The sequence below is a fragment of the Oncorhynchus mykiss genome, chromosome 1, assembly GCF_057628025.1.
Source record: "Oncorhynchus mykiss isolate SJ-2025 chromosome 1, ASM5762802v1, whole genome shotgun sequence".
NCBI lineage: Eukaryota > Metazoa > Chordata > Actinopteri > Salmoniformes > Salmonidae > Oncorhynchus > Oncorhynchus mykiss.
The window spans coordinates 50,913,773-50,930,603 of NC_143022.1; the positions used below are offsets into that span (position 1 = coordinate 50,913,773).

Here is a 16,831-nt window from a genome sequence, read left to right on the forward strand (position 1 = left end):
TTATTTTGTAAGGGTACCACTACCCTAAAAACAAACGTAGATACATTCACACACTCAATCACTTCTCTGCTAATGCATCCTCCATCTTTTCTAGTCTGACATAATGGTAAACAGAGAGAAAAGAAGGGCCTGCATTCTAGTAGGAGTGAAACAAGGGCCCTCATCCAGAACAGAAGAATAAAGGCAAAGTCCCAAATGACACCCTATTCCCTATCTACTGTAGTGCACTACATTTGACCAGGGCCCATAGTGCACTATATAGGTGTAACAGTTCTGCTTTCCGTCCCTCTCCTCAACCCTACCTGGGCTCGAACCAGGGACCCTCTGCACACATTGACAACAGTCACCCTCAAAGCACTGTCACCTATCGCTCCACAAAAGCCACGGAAACAACTACTTCAAGGTCTCAGAGCAAGTGAAGTCACCAATCAAAGCGCTATTAGTGTGCACCCGGCTTACCATTTCACACCGGTTACATAGGGAATAGGGTGCCATTTGGGACACAGTCTAAGAGCTAAAGTGGTGGAAGTTAGTTCAGGTATTTTAATTGTTTTTACATTTAACAAGACAAGTCAATTAAGAACAAATTCTTATTTACAATGACGGCCTACCGGGGAACAGTGGGTTAACTGCCTTGTTCAGGGGCAGAACGACAGATTTTTACCTTGTCAGCTCAGGGATTCAATCCAGCAACCTTTTGATTACTGGCCCAACACTCTAACCACTAGCCTACCTGCCGTCCCTGTATCCTCCGGCATCTCTTCTGTCCTCTCCTCTTTCCCCTCTCGGCATCGACATGGCACTTCGGTCCTCTAGCACAACTAGCGCGGAGAGAAACTGGCCCAGATGTCTGGTATGGTTGTAATTTCCGGCTCTTCACGTCTAACTGGAGATTTGGGAAGTGGTGCGGACGAGTTCTAGAAGTGTTTCTTGATGTGATAATGGAGTCGCAGGGAGTTTTTGTCAGTCAGTCCCCATGCTTCCTATATATATATAGCAATCTGGTGTTCCTTATGGAACTTGTTGTGTGTTTTCAACAAAGGCCTCCTGAAAGTGCCCCGGCAGCAGACACTTCGAAGCCTCCTGGTGCACACACAGCTGTGGCATGGACGAAAAAAAAACAGTTTAACTCTGCCCAGAGTTGACAGCCAAGTGTAAATGTTTGTCGCGTGGTTAGGGGCCATTGATATTGTATATGTATCTAGTTGGCCACTAAAGCAAACACGTCCTTGAGTAAAGACATCCTACACAGACAGACATCAAGCCCAAAGTACCCATGGCCCCAAAAATGACCCCAAACACATGTTTCTAGTGGCCTTTCTGCACCACAGTCACATGTCCTTTCTGCTAAAACATTTCATTAGGTGGCATGTTTTTACATATCACGGCAGGAGTGGAATACATATCAATCAATCAAATGTACTCATAAAGCCCATTTTACATCGGCAGTTTCAAGTGGTATTAGTTGTATGTACCGGGGTACACATGGAATACATCGTACAGTTGTCACAACGTGCATTTACAGTAACCTGGTCTTGACCCCGAAGGGCAAGCAGGAGCAGAGGCAGACGCACAGTGGCCACACTATTTTGCTCCACGCTCAACTTTTCCGGAACATGGAAGTGTTTTAATAAACCTTTCAATGACTCGTTAGTACTTTGGCTCTAACAAAGTGATTGAACTCCAATTCCCATGAGCATCATTGTTGCTAATCACAGTAGCCATGGGTGGAATAGCAGGGCTGGTTTTAAGTGTTACAAAAGCTTCCTGTTAGCAGTTCAGTTCCCCTGGACAGACTTCCAAACTCTAGTCGGTGTTGAGCAATAACGCAGATGGAGTGCAAACACACACACCCTCTGGCCCTGCAGGCCCTCGTTCACACACACACACACACACACACACACACACACACACACTGCAGGCCTTGTTTACACACACACACTAGCATGCACACACACACATGGGCCCTGTTCACTCACACACAACCTGCACTGTGTGTGTGTGTGTGTGTGTGTGTGTGTGTGCTCCTCGACAGGGAGCAACTAAAGGGGTCTAGAAGGTAAAATGGTCCCCTGGAGAGTTTAGACAAATATCCTGTGAATTAGGGGAAACCTCAGTCAACCACTACTCATTACATGGCAAAGATTCATTGTTTCATAAATGTCTCCTCTCGCTTGTGTTGGTAGACTGATCTGAATGACTGTGGGTTGGGGGGGAGCAACTGTGAATACAATTACTTGTTAGTTGATATTGTAGCAGCAGAGGTGGGTAGTTAGCTCTGATTATCACTGAACTGGCAACCCTGTACTCCCAAAATGGAGACAGCAACCATAGTGCAATTGTACAATTGTAAACTCTCTGGAAAGTGTTCAGTATCCTGACCAAGGGATAACAATGCCAAACAAAGCGATCTTATAAGATACTAAGTGTTACCCAGAAGCTAAGGACTCAAGCTGTACATACATAGTTAGTTAAGATCGAAAGATAACACCGACAAGTGTAGCCGTATTGGGTCACAAAAATATCTTTAACTAGCCAGGTGGAAAGGGAAGGCCTCATACTTGCCCCTCTCAGGCATCCCCTCAAGCTGAGCTTTGGCCATGCTGCTGAAAGGGTAAGAGATGGGAAAGGCAGACCACACCGGGTCTTCAGTTGACATGGAGCACCCCCATGTATGAATTCCTCCAACATGTGTCTGGCCGGTTAATGGAACAGTAACACTTTCTCTGAGGCGCATACACACAACGCCGTAGTGTATTTACAATGATATGATACACGTATAGTGCATTATAACACAGGGGATGGGAAAGGCAGACCTGGGATGTGTTGACATGGAACTTTAGGATTCCTTACCAACCGGTGTCTGGCTAGTCTAGTGGATCCTCTAGTAAAGCGAACCCTGTCCAACCGCAAACGCCACTTCCCCATCAACCTCTCCACACCAACCCTTGGCAATCTCACTCTGCTCCCTGGCCCCCTTTACTGGATGTGAATGGGCCCTGGACGTAGTAATGTGAAAATTCACACTAACTCAGATCTATTGCTCCATCCCTCTTTTTTTCTCGGCTCCTTTGGCTTTCTGACCATGCCAGCTTTTCCCTGCAGATCGTAAAAGAAAGAAGAAAAAAACATTCCTTTCATGTTTGTGGGAAAGCTGAGATTACTTGAGCCTCGGCTTTACTCCAGATCTGAGAAACAGATATCAAGTCGATGCTGGACATTTTTTTTTTTTTTCTTCTCTGTCTCCTTTCTCTCATGCTGTTGTCGAGGCCCCAAATCTCATTGTTGGTCTATGGAAGAGTTGTTTTTCTTCCCTTCTAGACCTTGTTGGTATGAAATCTTTTGGAAAGAGGATCACGAGTGCGTGTGTTTGTACTCTACGTGCCTGCAAGTGTGTGGCTGTGCATGTGTGCATGTCAGCATGGGTACTGTATGTGTAGAGTATGCTGCATATGCAGAGTATATTATGGACTCCTATTTCAACCACAGTCCTACTATATTTTTACGGGCTGACAGTCAGCTAGGGGTCTGTGCAGACAGGCTACCCAAAGTCAGGAGATGAAATTGTACACGGATCAAAGTTTCATTTCCCTCTTTGCCTTTTCTCTACTGAACAAACACAGAGCTGCTGTGGTGGTGGATGATGACAGGCCCGCTCAAATTACTGCTCAGGCATTCATATATCCAGGGGTGTTCTCTTTGGAAACAGTGATCCCTCTCTCTCTCTCGATCTCCCTCTCTTCTCCGGCGACCCCGTGTTGTGGGTCAAAATAATACTGTGTCTCATACCGTCTCTTCCTAGAGAATGCCTCATCTCATCCTGGTTATTGTAAAGAATTTAAGAGGCAACAGCTGGAGCATTAGGGGACTAGAGCATTATCCCCTATACTAAATCATTAGAAATTATACCCCATGTTGTTAAACACAGTACACGTCCCTGTCTTGTCTTGCCTGGTGCACTGTCATCCAGTCAGTCTTCTCTGGGGGTTTAGGTATTAGATTAGTGGTTGGAATGGAAAGGAAATAAGATTGTTTGAAAAGGGACAAACTCAGTGCATTCGTTGAGTCACGCTTATTTGATCCATAGTTGTACCAAGATTGATACCATTTCTATTCAAGTCTATTGAGAAAATGTGCTGAAATTCTAAGCACAATAAATTCCAATACCTTAATACCTTCTACCTGTGTCCTTTTTCCTTCCTCATCCCTCCCTCCTCTCCTGTTGTCTCTTCTGACCCTAGCCCTCCCTGAGGCTCTGTAGAGCACCAACCTCATCACAGGTCACACCAGGAGGGGGTCAGTGAAAGGGAAACTGAAAGGCGAGCTGGTGTGTGTGTGTGTGCGTGCGTGCGTGCGCTTGATGTCAGGGGATGGGGGTTGGTTGTAGCTTAGCTGATACAGATACAGTGGTCTGGTGTAGAGGGGGTTGAGAGGGATAGAGAGGGATTTTGTTTGGTTGAGATTTGAGATAAAGTGTTAGAGCAGTGTATGTGTGTGTCTTGCTTGAGTGTGCGTTTCTCCTAAGGGAGTCATGACTAAACCTGTGTGCCTTGCTATCAAGGTTGAAAGATAACACCATAACAAAGCACTACCTGTCCACATAACATCAGAGGCCACTTGTGTGTAAAACGTATTTGTTGTGGTTCATAGAGATGGCAAGATGGCGCCGATAAAGATGGAAGCTTCACTTCAAGTCCTTAGGAAACTGTGCAGTATTTTGTTTTTTTAATGTATTATTTCTTACATTGTTAGCCCAGAAAACCTTAAGTGTTCTTACATACAGCCGGGAAGAACTATTGGATATCAGAGAGACGTCAACTTACCAGCACAACCAGCCCTACGACCAGGAATACGACTTTCCCAAAGCGGATCCTTTGTCTGCACCTCCCAGGGCATTTGAACTGATTCCAGACGCCGACTCAAAACAACGCCGTCGGAGGAGAGGGTGCAGGAGCGGTCTTCTAGGCTTCGGATGCTCACACACCACCCACCGCTTCTGAGTATATTACTTGCTAATGTCCAGTCCCTAGCTAACAAAGTCAACAAAATTAGGGCCAGAGTTGCTTTCCAAAGAGATATCCTGTAACATACTCTGTTTCACAGAGACATGGCTAGCTGGGAACATGCTGTCGGAATCCATACAACCAACGAGATTTTCAGTGCATCGCGCAGACAGGAACAAACATCTCTCTGTTAAGAAGATGGGAGGGTGTGTATGTTTCATGATTAACGATTCATGGTGTAATTGTAACAACATACAAGAACTCAAGTCCTTTTGTTCACCTGACCTAGAATTCCTCACAATCAAATGCTGACTGTATTATCTCCCAAGGTGAACTCTCCTCGGTTATTGTCACAGCCGTGTGTATCCCCCCGCAAGCGGATACCAAGACGGCCATCAAGGCTGTCTTGGTATCTTTATGCACACTGGAAACCATATATCCCGAGGCTGCATTTATTGTAGCTAGGGATTTTAACTAAGCTAATCTGAGAACAAGGCTACCTCAATTCTATCAGCATATCGATTGCAGTACACGAGCGAGTAACACACTTGACCACTGCTACTCTAACTTCCACGATGCATACAAGGCCCTCCCCCCACCCTCCTTTTGGCAAATCTGACCATGACTCCATCTTGTTGCTCCCCTCCTATAGGCAGAAACTAAAACAGGAAGCGCCGGTGCTTAGGTCTATCGAACGCTGGTCTGACCAATCGGATTCCACGCTTTAAGATTGCTTCGATCAAGTGGACTGGGATATGTTCCGGGTAGCCTCAGACAATAACATTGACATATACGCGGTGAGCAAGTTTATAAGGAATTGTATAGGAGATGTTGTACCTACTGTGACTATTAAAACCTTCCCTAAACAGAAACCGTGGATTGATGGCAGCATTCACGCAAAACTGAAAGAACGTACCACCGCATTTAATCATGGCAAGGCAACTGGAAACATGACCAAATACAAACATTGTAGTTATTCCCTCCATAAGGCATCAAACAAGCAAAGTATCAGTGTAGAGACAAAGTGGAATCGCAAATCAACAGCTCAAACACGAGACGTATGTGGCAGGGTCTACAGACAATCACAGATTACAAAAAGAAAACCAGCCTAGAAGCATAAGAATATCTCTACACTTGCAATAACATCTGCAATAACATCTGCTAACCATGTGTATGTGACCAATGACATCTGCTAACCATGTGTATGTGACCAATGACATCTGCTAACCATGTGTATGTGACCAATGACATCTGCTAACCATGTGTATGTGACCAATGACATCTGCTAACCATGTGTATGTGACCAATGACATCTGCTAACCATGTGTATGTGACCAATGACATCTGCTAACCATGTGTATGTGACCAATGACATCTGCTAACCATGTGTATGTGACCAATGACATCTGCTAACCATGTGTATGTGACCAATGACATCTGCTAACCATGTGTATGTGACCAATGACATCTGCTAAACATGTGTATGTGACCAATGACATCTGCTAACCATGTGTATGTGACCAATGACATCTGCTAACCATGTGTATGTGACCAATGACATCTGCTAACCATGTGTATGTGACCAATGACATCTGCTAACCATGTGTATGTGACCAATGACATCTGCTAACCATGTGTATGTGACCAATGACATCTGCTAACCATGTGTATGTGACCAATGACATCTGCTAACCATGTGTATGTGACCAATGACATCTGCTAACCATGTGTATGTGACCAATGACATCTGCTAACCATGTGTATGTGACCAATGACATCTGCTAAACATGTGTATGTGACCAATGACATCTGCTAACCATGTGTATGTGACCAATGACATCTGCTAACCATGTGTATGTGACCAATGACATCTGCTAACCATGTGTATGTGACCAATGACATCTGCTAACCATGTGTATGTGACCAATGACATCTGCTAACCATGTGTATGTGACCAATGACATCTGCTAACCATGTGTATGTGACCAATGACATCTGCTAACCATGTGTATGTGACCAATGACATCTGCTAACCATGTGTATGTGACCAATGACATCTGCTAACCATGTGTATGTGACCAATGACATCTGCTAACCATGTGTATGTGACCAATGACATCTGCTAACCATGTGTATGTGACCAATGACATCTGCTAACCATGTGTATGTGACCAATGACATCTGCTAAACATGTGTATGTGACCAATGACATCTGCTAACCATGTGTATGTGACCAATGACATCTGCTAACCATGTGTATGTGACCAATGACATCTGCTAACCATGTGTATGTGACCAATGACATCTGCTAACCATGTGTATGTGACCAATGACATCTGCTAACCATGTGTATGTGACCAATGACATCTGCTAACCATGTGTATGTGACCAATGACATCTGCTAACCATGTGTATGTGACCAATGACATCTGCTAACCATGTGTATGTGACCAATGACATCTGCTAAACATGTGTATGTGACCAATGACATCTGCTAACCATGTGTATGTGACCAATGACATCTGCTAACCATGTGTATGTGACCAATGACATCTGCTAACCATGTGTATGTGACCAATGACATCTGCTAACCATGTGTATGTGACCAATGACATCTGCTAACCATGTGTATGTGACCAATGACATCTGCTAACCATGTGTATGTGACCAATGACATCTGCTAAACATGTGTATGTGACCAATGACATCTGCTAACCATGTGTATGTGACCAATGACATCTGCTAACCATGTGTATGTGACCAATGACATCTGCTAACCATGTGTATGTGACCAATGACATCTGCTAACCATGTGTATGTGACCAATGACATCTGCTAACCATGTGTATGTGACTAATGACATCTGCTAACCATGTGTATGTGACCAATGACATCTGCTAACCATGTGTATGTGACCAATGACATCTGCTAACCATGTGTATGTGACCAATGACATCTGCTAACCATGTGTATGTGACCAATGACATCTGCTAACCATGTGTATGTGACCAATGACATCTGCTAACCATGTGTATGTGACCAATGACATCTGCTAACCATGTGTATGTGACCAATGACATCTGCTAAACATGTGTATGTGACCAATGACATCTGCTAACCATGTGTATGTGACCAATGACATCTGCTAACCATGTGTATGTGACCAATGACATCTGCTAACCATGTGTATGTGACCAATGACATCTGCTAACCATGTGTATGTGACCAATGACATCTGCTAACCATGTGTATTGGACCAATAACATCTGCTAACCATGTGTATGTGACCAATAACATCTGCTAACCATGTGTATGTGACCAATAACATCTGCTAACCATGTGTATGTGACCAACAACATCTGCTAACCATGTGTATTGGACCAATAACATCTGCTAACCATGTGTATGTGACCAATAACGTTTGATTTGATTTGGGAACAACATGTCACAATGTGGGCCAACTCCAAGTCAGCCAACCACCAACCCCCAACACTAAGGTGTACCAGTTTGTTTCAAGACAGAGGGTAACGTTAAAAAACAACTGCAATGAAACCTACATTTCTATCTAGTTATCAGGGTTCCTTATAAAAGTGGAACACACAGAGAGTCAGGTCAGGGCTTCTCTCGTGCTGTGGTAACTGAGGTAACCTTGATAGTGGCTGAATACATGTGTATCCGCACCGCAGCGTTCTTAGAATAAGGAGAATCAACACAGATTGAAGAGCTCGAGGCCCACAGCTGTGTCCCAAAGGGCACCCTATTCCCTTTGTAGTGCATAATAAACCATGGTTGTGTCCCGTACGGTTTTGGTCAAAAGTAGTGCACTATATAGGGATGATGGTGCTATTTGGGATGCGGCGGGGGGAAAGATAATCAACCCAGATTGAGCAGATTGAAGCCAGATAATAAACCAAGTCAGCTACTGTAACATTACTGTGTGACTCAGAGGTGATGACACTATCTCATATGGAGCGTAGACTTTCCATTTCCCCCCCATCCATTCGTACAAATCTATCTAGCACTGTTCCCCTAATATTTCACCTCTTTTCTCCTCTTTTCAGGGGGGCTTAATGACAATAACAGCCACGCGGTTTGTTTGAAGGGGGGGGGGGGGGGGGGGGCCTGGAGGTATTTCGTTTTTTGCACAGGCTGGAAGACGTCCGGTCGGTCGCCTCAACAGACGGACAGACACTCAACGGGAACGAGGCCGTGCTAAACCTCACTCCTAGTTCAGTAGAGGTTAAGACACTCACCACAGTGAACACCTTGCCGTCCTGGGCTGTGGGGATGAGCACCATCTGAGGCGGGGAAGCCGAGTGAAGGTAGAAGCCCTGGGCCACCACAGTGCTGCCTCCGCTATTGGGGACGCAGAGAGAGTAGCCAGGAATAAAGACACAGTGTGATCTCCATGGAGAAAATGACTGTTAGTGATTAGTCACTAGCGGGCCCATAGGCCGTTATCAATAAAACGTCACAATAAGGCGCAGAGTGTTAGATTTGCCTGCTGAAAACATCTAAAACCATTTACAACTGCGTGCCGTTTTCAAGGAATCGTTCAATAAATGTTATAACTGTCCTGCAAAAATCATCACCTCTTGAAGAACATAGTCATAATTACAAATGCATTGTTATTCCATGCAGAACAATTGCGCACATTTAGCTCTATCATCAGAGTCATACAGCAAGTAACTGCATGCTTTCAATGATCATTAAAAATCAATTCATCCTGTAATATTGGCCACCATGAATTGGATATCTGAGTGATACACAGTCAAATGAAAGTGAACTACTGTATAAGTGACAAGTAGGCAATGAGTGGTTTACGTTCATTTCCCATCCTTTGTGAGATCTGCCTGTCGAGCAGCAGAAGGGCGTATTTGACGATATAAACTGTAAAGGTTGGCTAAACATAGACGTAAATAGACCTAATGTACTTTTCTCCCCCAAACAACGTAGGCCTTCCTAGCGAAGTTAGCTAACATGATTCCCTTTTCAACGTTGTTTTCAAGGGTGTTTCATCACGCTTGCTGCCGACAGACATGACAGGCTCCATTTATTGACGGACCACGTCAAATTGGCTAGCTTGCTAATAACAGCTAACAAAGCTAGAAGGCTACATCCAAATATAGTTTGATTTGCTTGCCATCTATAGAGGTGAAGACAGTAATCCGACTGGCAATGTAACTAAGTCAAAGAAATGCCGACGTCAAGCTCTTTCCAAAAGTCGAATCTCTGAGGAAGCAAGCTAAATGACACGTGTTGTTTTCTTAGCTAGCTACACGCCAAATCGATAGGCTACCCTCACCTATCTGAAAATACATGCTCAGTCAATGTTCTCTGATCATAAAAAGCATGCAGTTACTTGCAGTACAACTCTGATGATTGATGTGGAATAATCGGAAATGTGTAGTTCTGACTCTGCTCTTCAAGAGGAGGTGATGATATTCCAACCAAATAGTTAGAACCTTTATTTAACCATCCCTGGAAAACGGCACATAGTCGTCAATGGTTTTAGCGGAGCTGGGGGTCTCCTTGCCCACCAGCAGCCAAATAGATTTTTATTTAATGTGTCCCTCTTCACCCACTTATCCTTTATGACCGTCTCTCTCACTTTCTCTTCTCCTCTGTATACCACACACTGCTACTCGTTCCCTCTCTCTGTGACTTCTCTGTTTTCATAAACTCCCCCCTACGATCTCTCATTCCTTCTCTGACACCTGTATCCTATGGAACCTCTTCCTACGGATAATAATAGCTATATCTCTTTCCCTAGCTACCTCTGTCGACACCGCCAAATTACTCCTGCTGTTGCTCTACGGCCTGCCTCCCTCCTTACCAACGGACAAACTAGCAAACTAATATCAAGTACCTGATGAAGGACCGTGTGGGCTGGATGCTGGAGATGAGAGGGTCTTCGTTGTAGGCGAAGAGTACAGGGGCCTCTCGGACCACAGAGTCCACCCTCACATACACCGCCTGGAGGGACGGGGCCGACTGGGGAGGGGTCCTGCACATCAGCATGGTAACTGACACACTGGAGAAAGAGACAAAATACACGTCGGCATATTAGTGAGAGTACACACACACACACAACACAGTTCCTCACATTTGGAGAATAACCAAAACCTGTTAAATACAGTGTATATCGTCCGCATGTACACACGCAAGCATTTTTACTCGAAGCAGAAACATTATGCACTCTCACCTCAGGATCTCACAGGTGGCATTCCCAACAGTGACCTGTCTGGAGTTGCCACTGTCTAAGAAAGAGCCTCTGATGGTGAGCACGGTGCCTCCTGACTTAGGACCGAATGCAGGGAAGATCTCCCTGATTACTGGGTTCTGTATGAGCGAGACAGGAGGGGAGTCGAAGCCACTTCAAACCCAACAACAACCACAATTACAGTTCATATGCAAATCAGTCAGTTACTGTAAGTAATCAATCTGTCCAGCCATCTGACATACTGTACCTACAGTGTCTATGACAGTGGGCACCAACTGTAGTCGTGGAGAGCTAGAGAGAGAACCAACGCCTGCATTTTTAGCTCTCCAGGACCAGGGTTAATGACTACTGTCTACTGTGTTCATATTGTGATTGTGAGTGGAGACAACATTCAGTTCTTACCACAAAGGTGAATCCCTGTGTTTGGGACATCTCCTTGCCACTGTGGACCTTCACCACACTACTAGCCAGAGACGAGTTCACAGGAGACGCCGGAACACACACCAACCTACACACACAGAGACGTGTACACACACACACACACACACACACACAATTCAATAAAACTTGATTTATCCCGCAAGAGAGGCACAAGAACACCAACAACAAACATTGTGTGCTCACTCTTGTTGGGGTAAGCAAGCAGTTAACCTAATTTGATGATGACTTTACTACGCTGCAGAAAAGCACAAAGAGGCCATCTTTTGGGGGGTTCAATCTTCTACACAATGAGTTGACTATAAGAGGGGGGGGGGGGGATGTTTGGTAACTTGGGCTTTTGAGTTAAACGCTGCTGTCTGGCATGGCCTCTTGGATTGGAAAGAGTGAAATTCTGTACGCAGCCATTCTCCCACCAATTTAACACTTAGGGAAGTCATGAGCAGAATGCAATGCAACGTGGGAATGCGGCCCGGCACTTGGAGTCCTCATTCTATGGCGCCGTTTCCTTAACCTTCTTCATTCAACTGTTTACCCTCACCCTTATCCCAACGCATGATTAAACAGTACACACACAAACACAACCCCCCCCCCCCCCCCCCCACCCACTGACTCATCCACAAGGATGCATGCACTACCCCCCCCCCCCTGCCTACACACACACCCCAATCCCAGTCCGTCCTCCCTCACCTGTTGCTGTTGCTCTCTCGTTTCAGTAGTTTGCAGGGTGCTCCGGCCACGTCCAGGCTGATGAGTGTGTGGTCAAACCTCTCCGTCTTGTTGAAGCCAAAGTTCCTCCCACACACCGTCACCTTGGTGCTCCCTCCCAGGGGGCCGTTGGCTGGGGAGATCTACACAAACACACAATAACAACCCAAAGACAACCTTCAAACATCCTTCAAACAACCTCCAAACAATCAGATAACAAAGGAAGCGAAAACCCTGTACTTCTAGTTCCAGGTGCTGGTTTTTAGCAGAGACAACTAGTATCCAAAAACAAGTGTAGAAACCACACACTGGAAATGACAAGCGACCAGGCAGAATATCTTTAAACTATCCTTAGACAACCTTTAGACAACAATGGAGGAGTCGCTTACAAGCTCTCCAGTAAAAACACGACTAGCTTGTTCACAGCTAAATCCCACTGTGTCACTGTGTAGTGTGTCCAGGTTACTGGTGGGAGCTTTGTTTCCATACTTGCCAAAGGGGTATATGGCATATAGTATACTGCAAAATTAGCTACAGGTAACTGCCAAAATAATTTTAAAAAATTGAGTAAATGAGGGATACAAAGTATGTTGAAAGTAGGTGCTTCCACACAGGTGTGGTTCCTGAGTTAGTTAAGCAAGTAACATCCCATAATGCTTAGGGTCATCTCTAAAAACGCTGCGTAGGCCATTATTTTGGACATTCTTTTGGCTACCATGGCTATGCCCCATAGGATGACAATGCGCCCATCCACAGGGTCACTGAATGGTTTGATTAGCATGAAAACGATGTAAACCATATGCCAAGGCTGTCTCAGTCACCAGATCTCAACCAGATTGAACACTTAGAGATTCTGAAGCGGCGCCTCAGACAGCGTTTTCTACTACCATCAACAAAACACCAAATGATGGAATTTATTGTGGAAGAATGGTGGTGCATCCCTCCAATAGAGTTCCAGACACTTGTAGAGTCTGTGCCAATGTGTATTGAAGCTGTTCTGGCTCGTGGTGGCCCAACGCCCTATTAAGAGACTTTGTGTTGGTGTTTCCTTTATTTTGGCAGTTACCTGTATGGCCTCAGATGACACTAGTCACTAGCAGCTTGTCTTTGTTTATGTAGACACTCTCAGTATGGAGTATTGCAATAAAGATCAAAACAACAACAATAGTCCCAGTGTTTTGGTCAGAGGGAGTGACATAGGGGGTGTTGTGAAATGTTGTGCTTGTGGACAACAAAGCTTTTTTTAAACTTGAACTGGCTAGTTACCGTGGTGATGACGGGAGGGCAGGAGTCCTGGGTCCAGAGGGACGCTGGGTGACACTGGGCTGCCCTGGTGCAGCGGCCGTCACACCAGCCACATCCCATAAAACCTGGTGCCAGCAGGCAGGAACTACACATCCACTGTTGCTCACAGCCAGGACCAATCAGAGGGACCTTGGTGATCTGGGCGTACACACGACAGCCAATCAGAATACAGACTAAACAAAAACAAGTTTGTTTTGTACATAAGAATGCTGTGGGTTTAATTCCTGCATGGATCACATAACTATATGACACTTTGGATAAAAGCATCTGCTAAGCTAAAATACCATATAATAGTTAAAAAAAACTAAACAATAGAGAATAAGGTTATGAAGTGTCTGTCTTATATCTACGAGATAGAAGAAAGCTCAGGAAATATACATTTATTTGACAAATATTTAACCTCTTATTTTTGGTGGCACAAAACTACATCCAAAACAGAGAACATCGTGTTTGTGAGAGTCTACCCTTTCCACAGTAGGGTCATACTCGTTTCTAGGCTAAACCATACGGAAGCTACAGACATTTTCATAAGAATAACTATTTTCGGGATTTCAAGGTCTAACAAAAACCGCAGATGTGGAAGGCCCGACATAGGAGGATGTCCATGCTACTTATTATGTGACTTGTTAATTAAGCAATGTTTTACTCCTGAACATATTTAGGCTTGCCATAACAAAGCGGTTGATACGTACTAATTCAAGACATTTCAGCTTTTCATTTTTTAAATTAATTTGTAAAAACAAAAACAAAAAAAGAGAATTCCACTTTCATATTATAAGGTATTGTACTCAGGCCCAGTGACGAAAAAAATCTAAATTAAATCCATTTTTTTATTTCTCTGATCAATGTGGGCATACGGGGAAAACATTTATTTTCAACTGTTGGCTGAACTTGTCACGTCCTCACCATAAAGAGTACTTATTTTCTATGGTAGAGTGGGTCAGGGCATGACTGGGGTGGGGGGGTTATTATTTCTATGTGGGGTTCTAGGTTTGTTTTTCTATGTTGGTGTTTGTGTATGATTCCCAATTAGAGGCAGCTGGTAATCGTTGTCTCTAATTGGGGATCATATTGAAGTAGCTGTTTTTCTCACCTGTGTTTACGGGATATTGTTTTTGAGTTATTGCACGTTAGTATTCTCTGTAGTCGCGGGTTCGTTGTTAGTTTATTGTTTATTTGTGTTTGTCTTTGCTAAGTTTCACTTCTTTAATAAATATGTGGAACTCAACGCCTTGGTCAGTTTCTACGAACGAACGTGACAGAACTGTTGTAGGACATTGATTCAAACAATCTGTTGGCTCTGGTCAATGTTGACACTGTGGCTTAGTGCCAGGGGGCTGTTGTTTCCATCAAACCAGCAATGTAAAGAATGTCTGTTATGAATATAAAGTGTGTGTGTGTCGATACAGTGTGCGTGTGTCTTTGAGTGTGTGTGTGTGTGTGCGTGTGTTGTCTTTTGATACTCCCTCTCCTGTGTCTACTGACTACCCACCTTATTTCCTGTCACCAACAAGAGTGAGCCGTCCTGGCTGCGCTGGGGGGAGCCGTCGTGGCGCTGGGGGGACAGGAGAGCCACCTCGGGGGACACGGGGCGCGAGTCATCCAGGCGGAAGTCCACGTGGGGCGTGCTGCGTTTGGAACGGGAGACCACCACCTGGGGAAGACAGAGGCCAGGCCAGCTCAGTAAAACACAGAGTTCAACCATTTAATAATAATAATTTAAAAAACACCCCTGTCTACCGGAGATGCCACACATACCTCAGTTATTAATAAAGCAATGTAATAATGTAGAAAGGCACTGTGGGGTGTTGCACTTGGGCAGGCTGCCTAAGCGTTTCTTCAGGTTGCGTAAGTCCATACAGTGTAGAAATACCTTTGCGGGAGAAACTCTTTCAGTGTAAACTTAAACGGCTAAAGCCAAATACAAAGTATGTAGAAAAGATAATGGACCTATATATTTTTGAAGGTCCAACGCAGCAGTTTTTATCTCAATATCAAATCCTTTCTGGGTAACACTCAAGTACTGTGATTGTTGTCAGTTAAAATGGTAAAAAAAAAACAAACTGAGTGGGGAGGGGGAAACTGAAAACTATCTGTTATTGGGAGAGGTTTGGAACTCTCTTTCTTATTGGTCAATTAACTAATTTACCACCTGGTGATGTCCCCAGGCTAAAACTCCATCCCGTCAAAACAGGCAGACATTTCAGGTGGTCTTTCACAGTATTATTCCAACCTCATAGTGTGGAAATATATATTTTTTAAACACTGCAAAGTCTAGTTTTTGACTGCACTGGGCTTTTAAATAATATAATCTTTGATAACTAACAGGCACCAAAATAAAAGCTAGACAGTCAGGGAACATTGACAATTACCAAAACAATGAATTTAGCAGTATAGACTTTGTTATTATGTTTGAGCAAAATAACACAGCATTAGCCATTGCAAAATACATAGAGTTACTGGAAATTAGCTTTAAAAGTGGAAAAAATGTTTCTCAGCTCCATGGGAGAATAAATAGAATCACAGGAAATGGGTTTTAAAAGGGCAACATTTTCTCTCGGCAGCACGGCAGAATGTGTAGATTTACAGGAAATTAGCTTTCAAACTGCAAACATTTCTCTCGGCTCCATGGAGAAATGAGTAAAAATGCAGGAAATTGGCTTAAAAATTCAAAAATGTCCTTACACCACCAAGATAACGGCCTCTAAAATGTTATCTGAAATTCTGCCGCCAGGCCGACCGCGCCCCTACCACAGACCCTACCACGGCCCCTTCCAAGCCTTTTTGATCCAGAAATTTTTTTTTGACACGAACTTGGGCATGGTGATTTCGTAGGACCTTTTAGTGCTGAGTCAATCTTCTGCTGTTTCTACTAATCGGGTGCCGTACAAGACTGAAGGTTGCAATAGAATGGAATACGGTAACAAAGAGATAACGCCATGGAATCTGGTGGTGCAGACCAGGTCATCTAGTTGTGAGGGACTATTAACACAGTAACACTGAACGATGTTTCACGTCACATGCAAAGTGTGTGTTTTTTTCCCCATTGGCATTGTAGGGGCCCGGCGAGCCACTCCCACTACTGTGTGGAGGGTAATAATGCTGCTATATTGAGAGTGAGATGACAGATTGGCAGATTAGAGCTTAACCACCA

General features: G+C 44.3%; 1 protein-coding gene across 1 annotated transcript in view; it reads right to left on the minus strand.

Moving 5' to 3' along the window:
* The window catches only part of LOC110532382 (hepatocyte growth factor receptor), a 74,483-nt gene that overhangs the window by 27,767 nt on the left and 29,885 nt on the right, over window positions 1–16,831 (minus strand). The window contains exons 4-10 of the mRNA XM_036979352.2: window positions 15,170–15,331; window positions 13,639–13,815; window positions 12,355–12,515; window positions 11,629–11,734; window positions 11,209–11,345; window positions 10,873–11,037; window positions 9,257–9,359 (exon numbers count right to left, since the gene is read on the minus strand). Of these exons, the coding sequence (XP_036835247.2) occupies window positions 9,257–9,359; window positions 10,873–11,037; window positions 11,209–11,345; window positions 11,629–11,734; window positions 12,355–12,515; window positions 13,639–13,815; window positions 15,170–15,331 (1,011 nt within the window). The remainder of the gene's footprint in view (window positions 1–9,256; window positions 9,360–10,872; window positions 11,038–11,208; window positions 11,346–11,628; window positions 11,735–12,354; window positions 12,516–13,638; window positions 13,816–15,169; window positions 15,332–16,831) is intronic.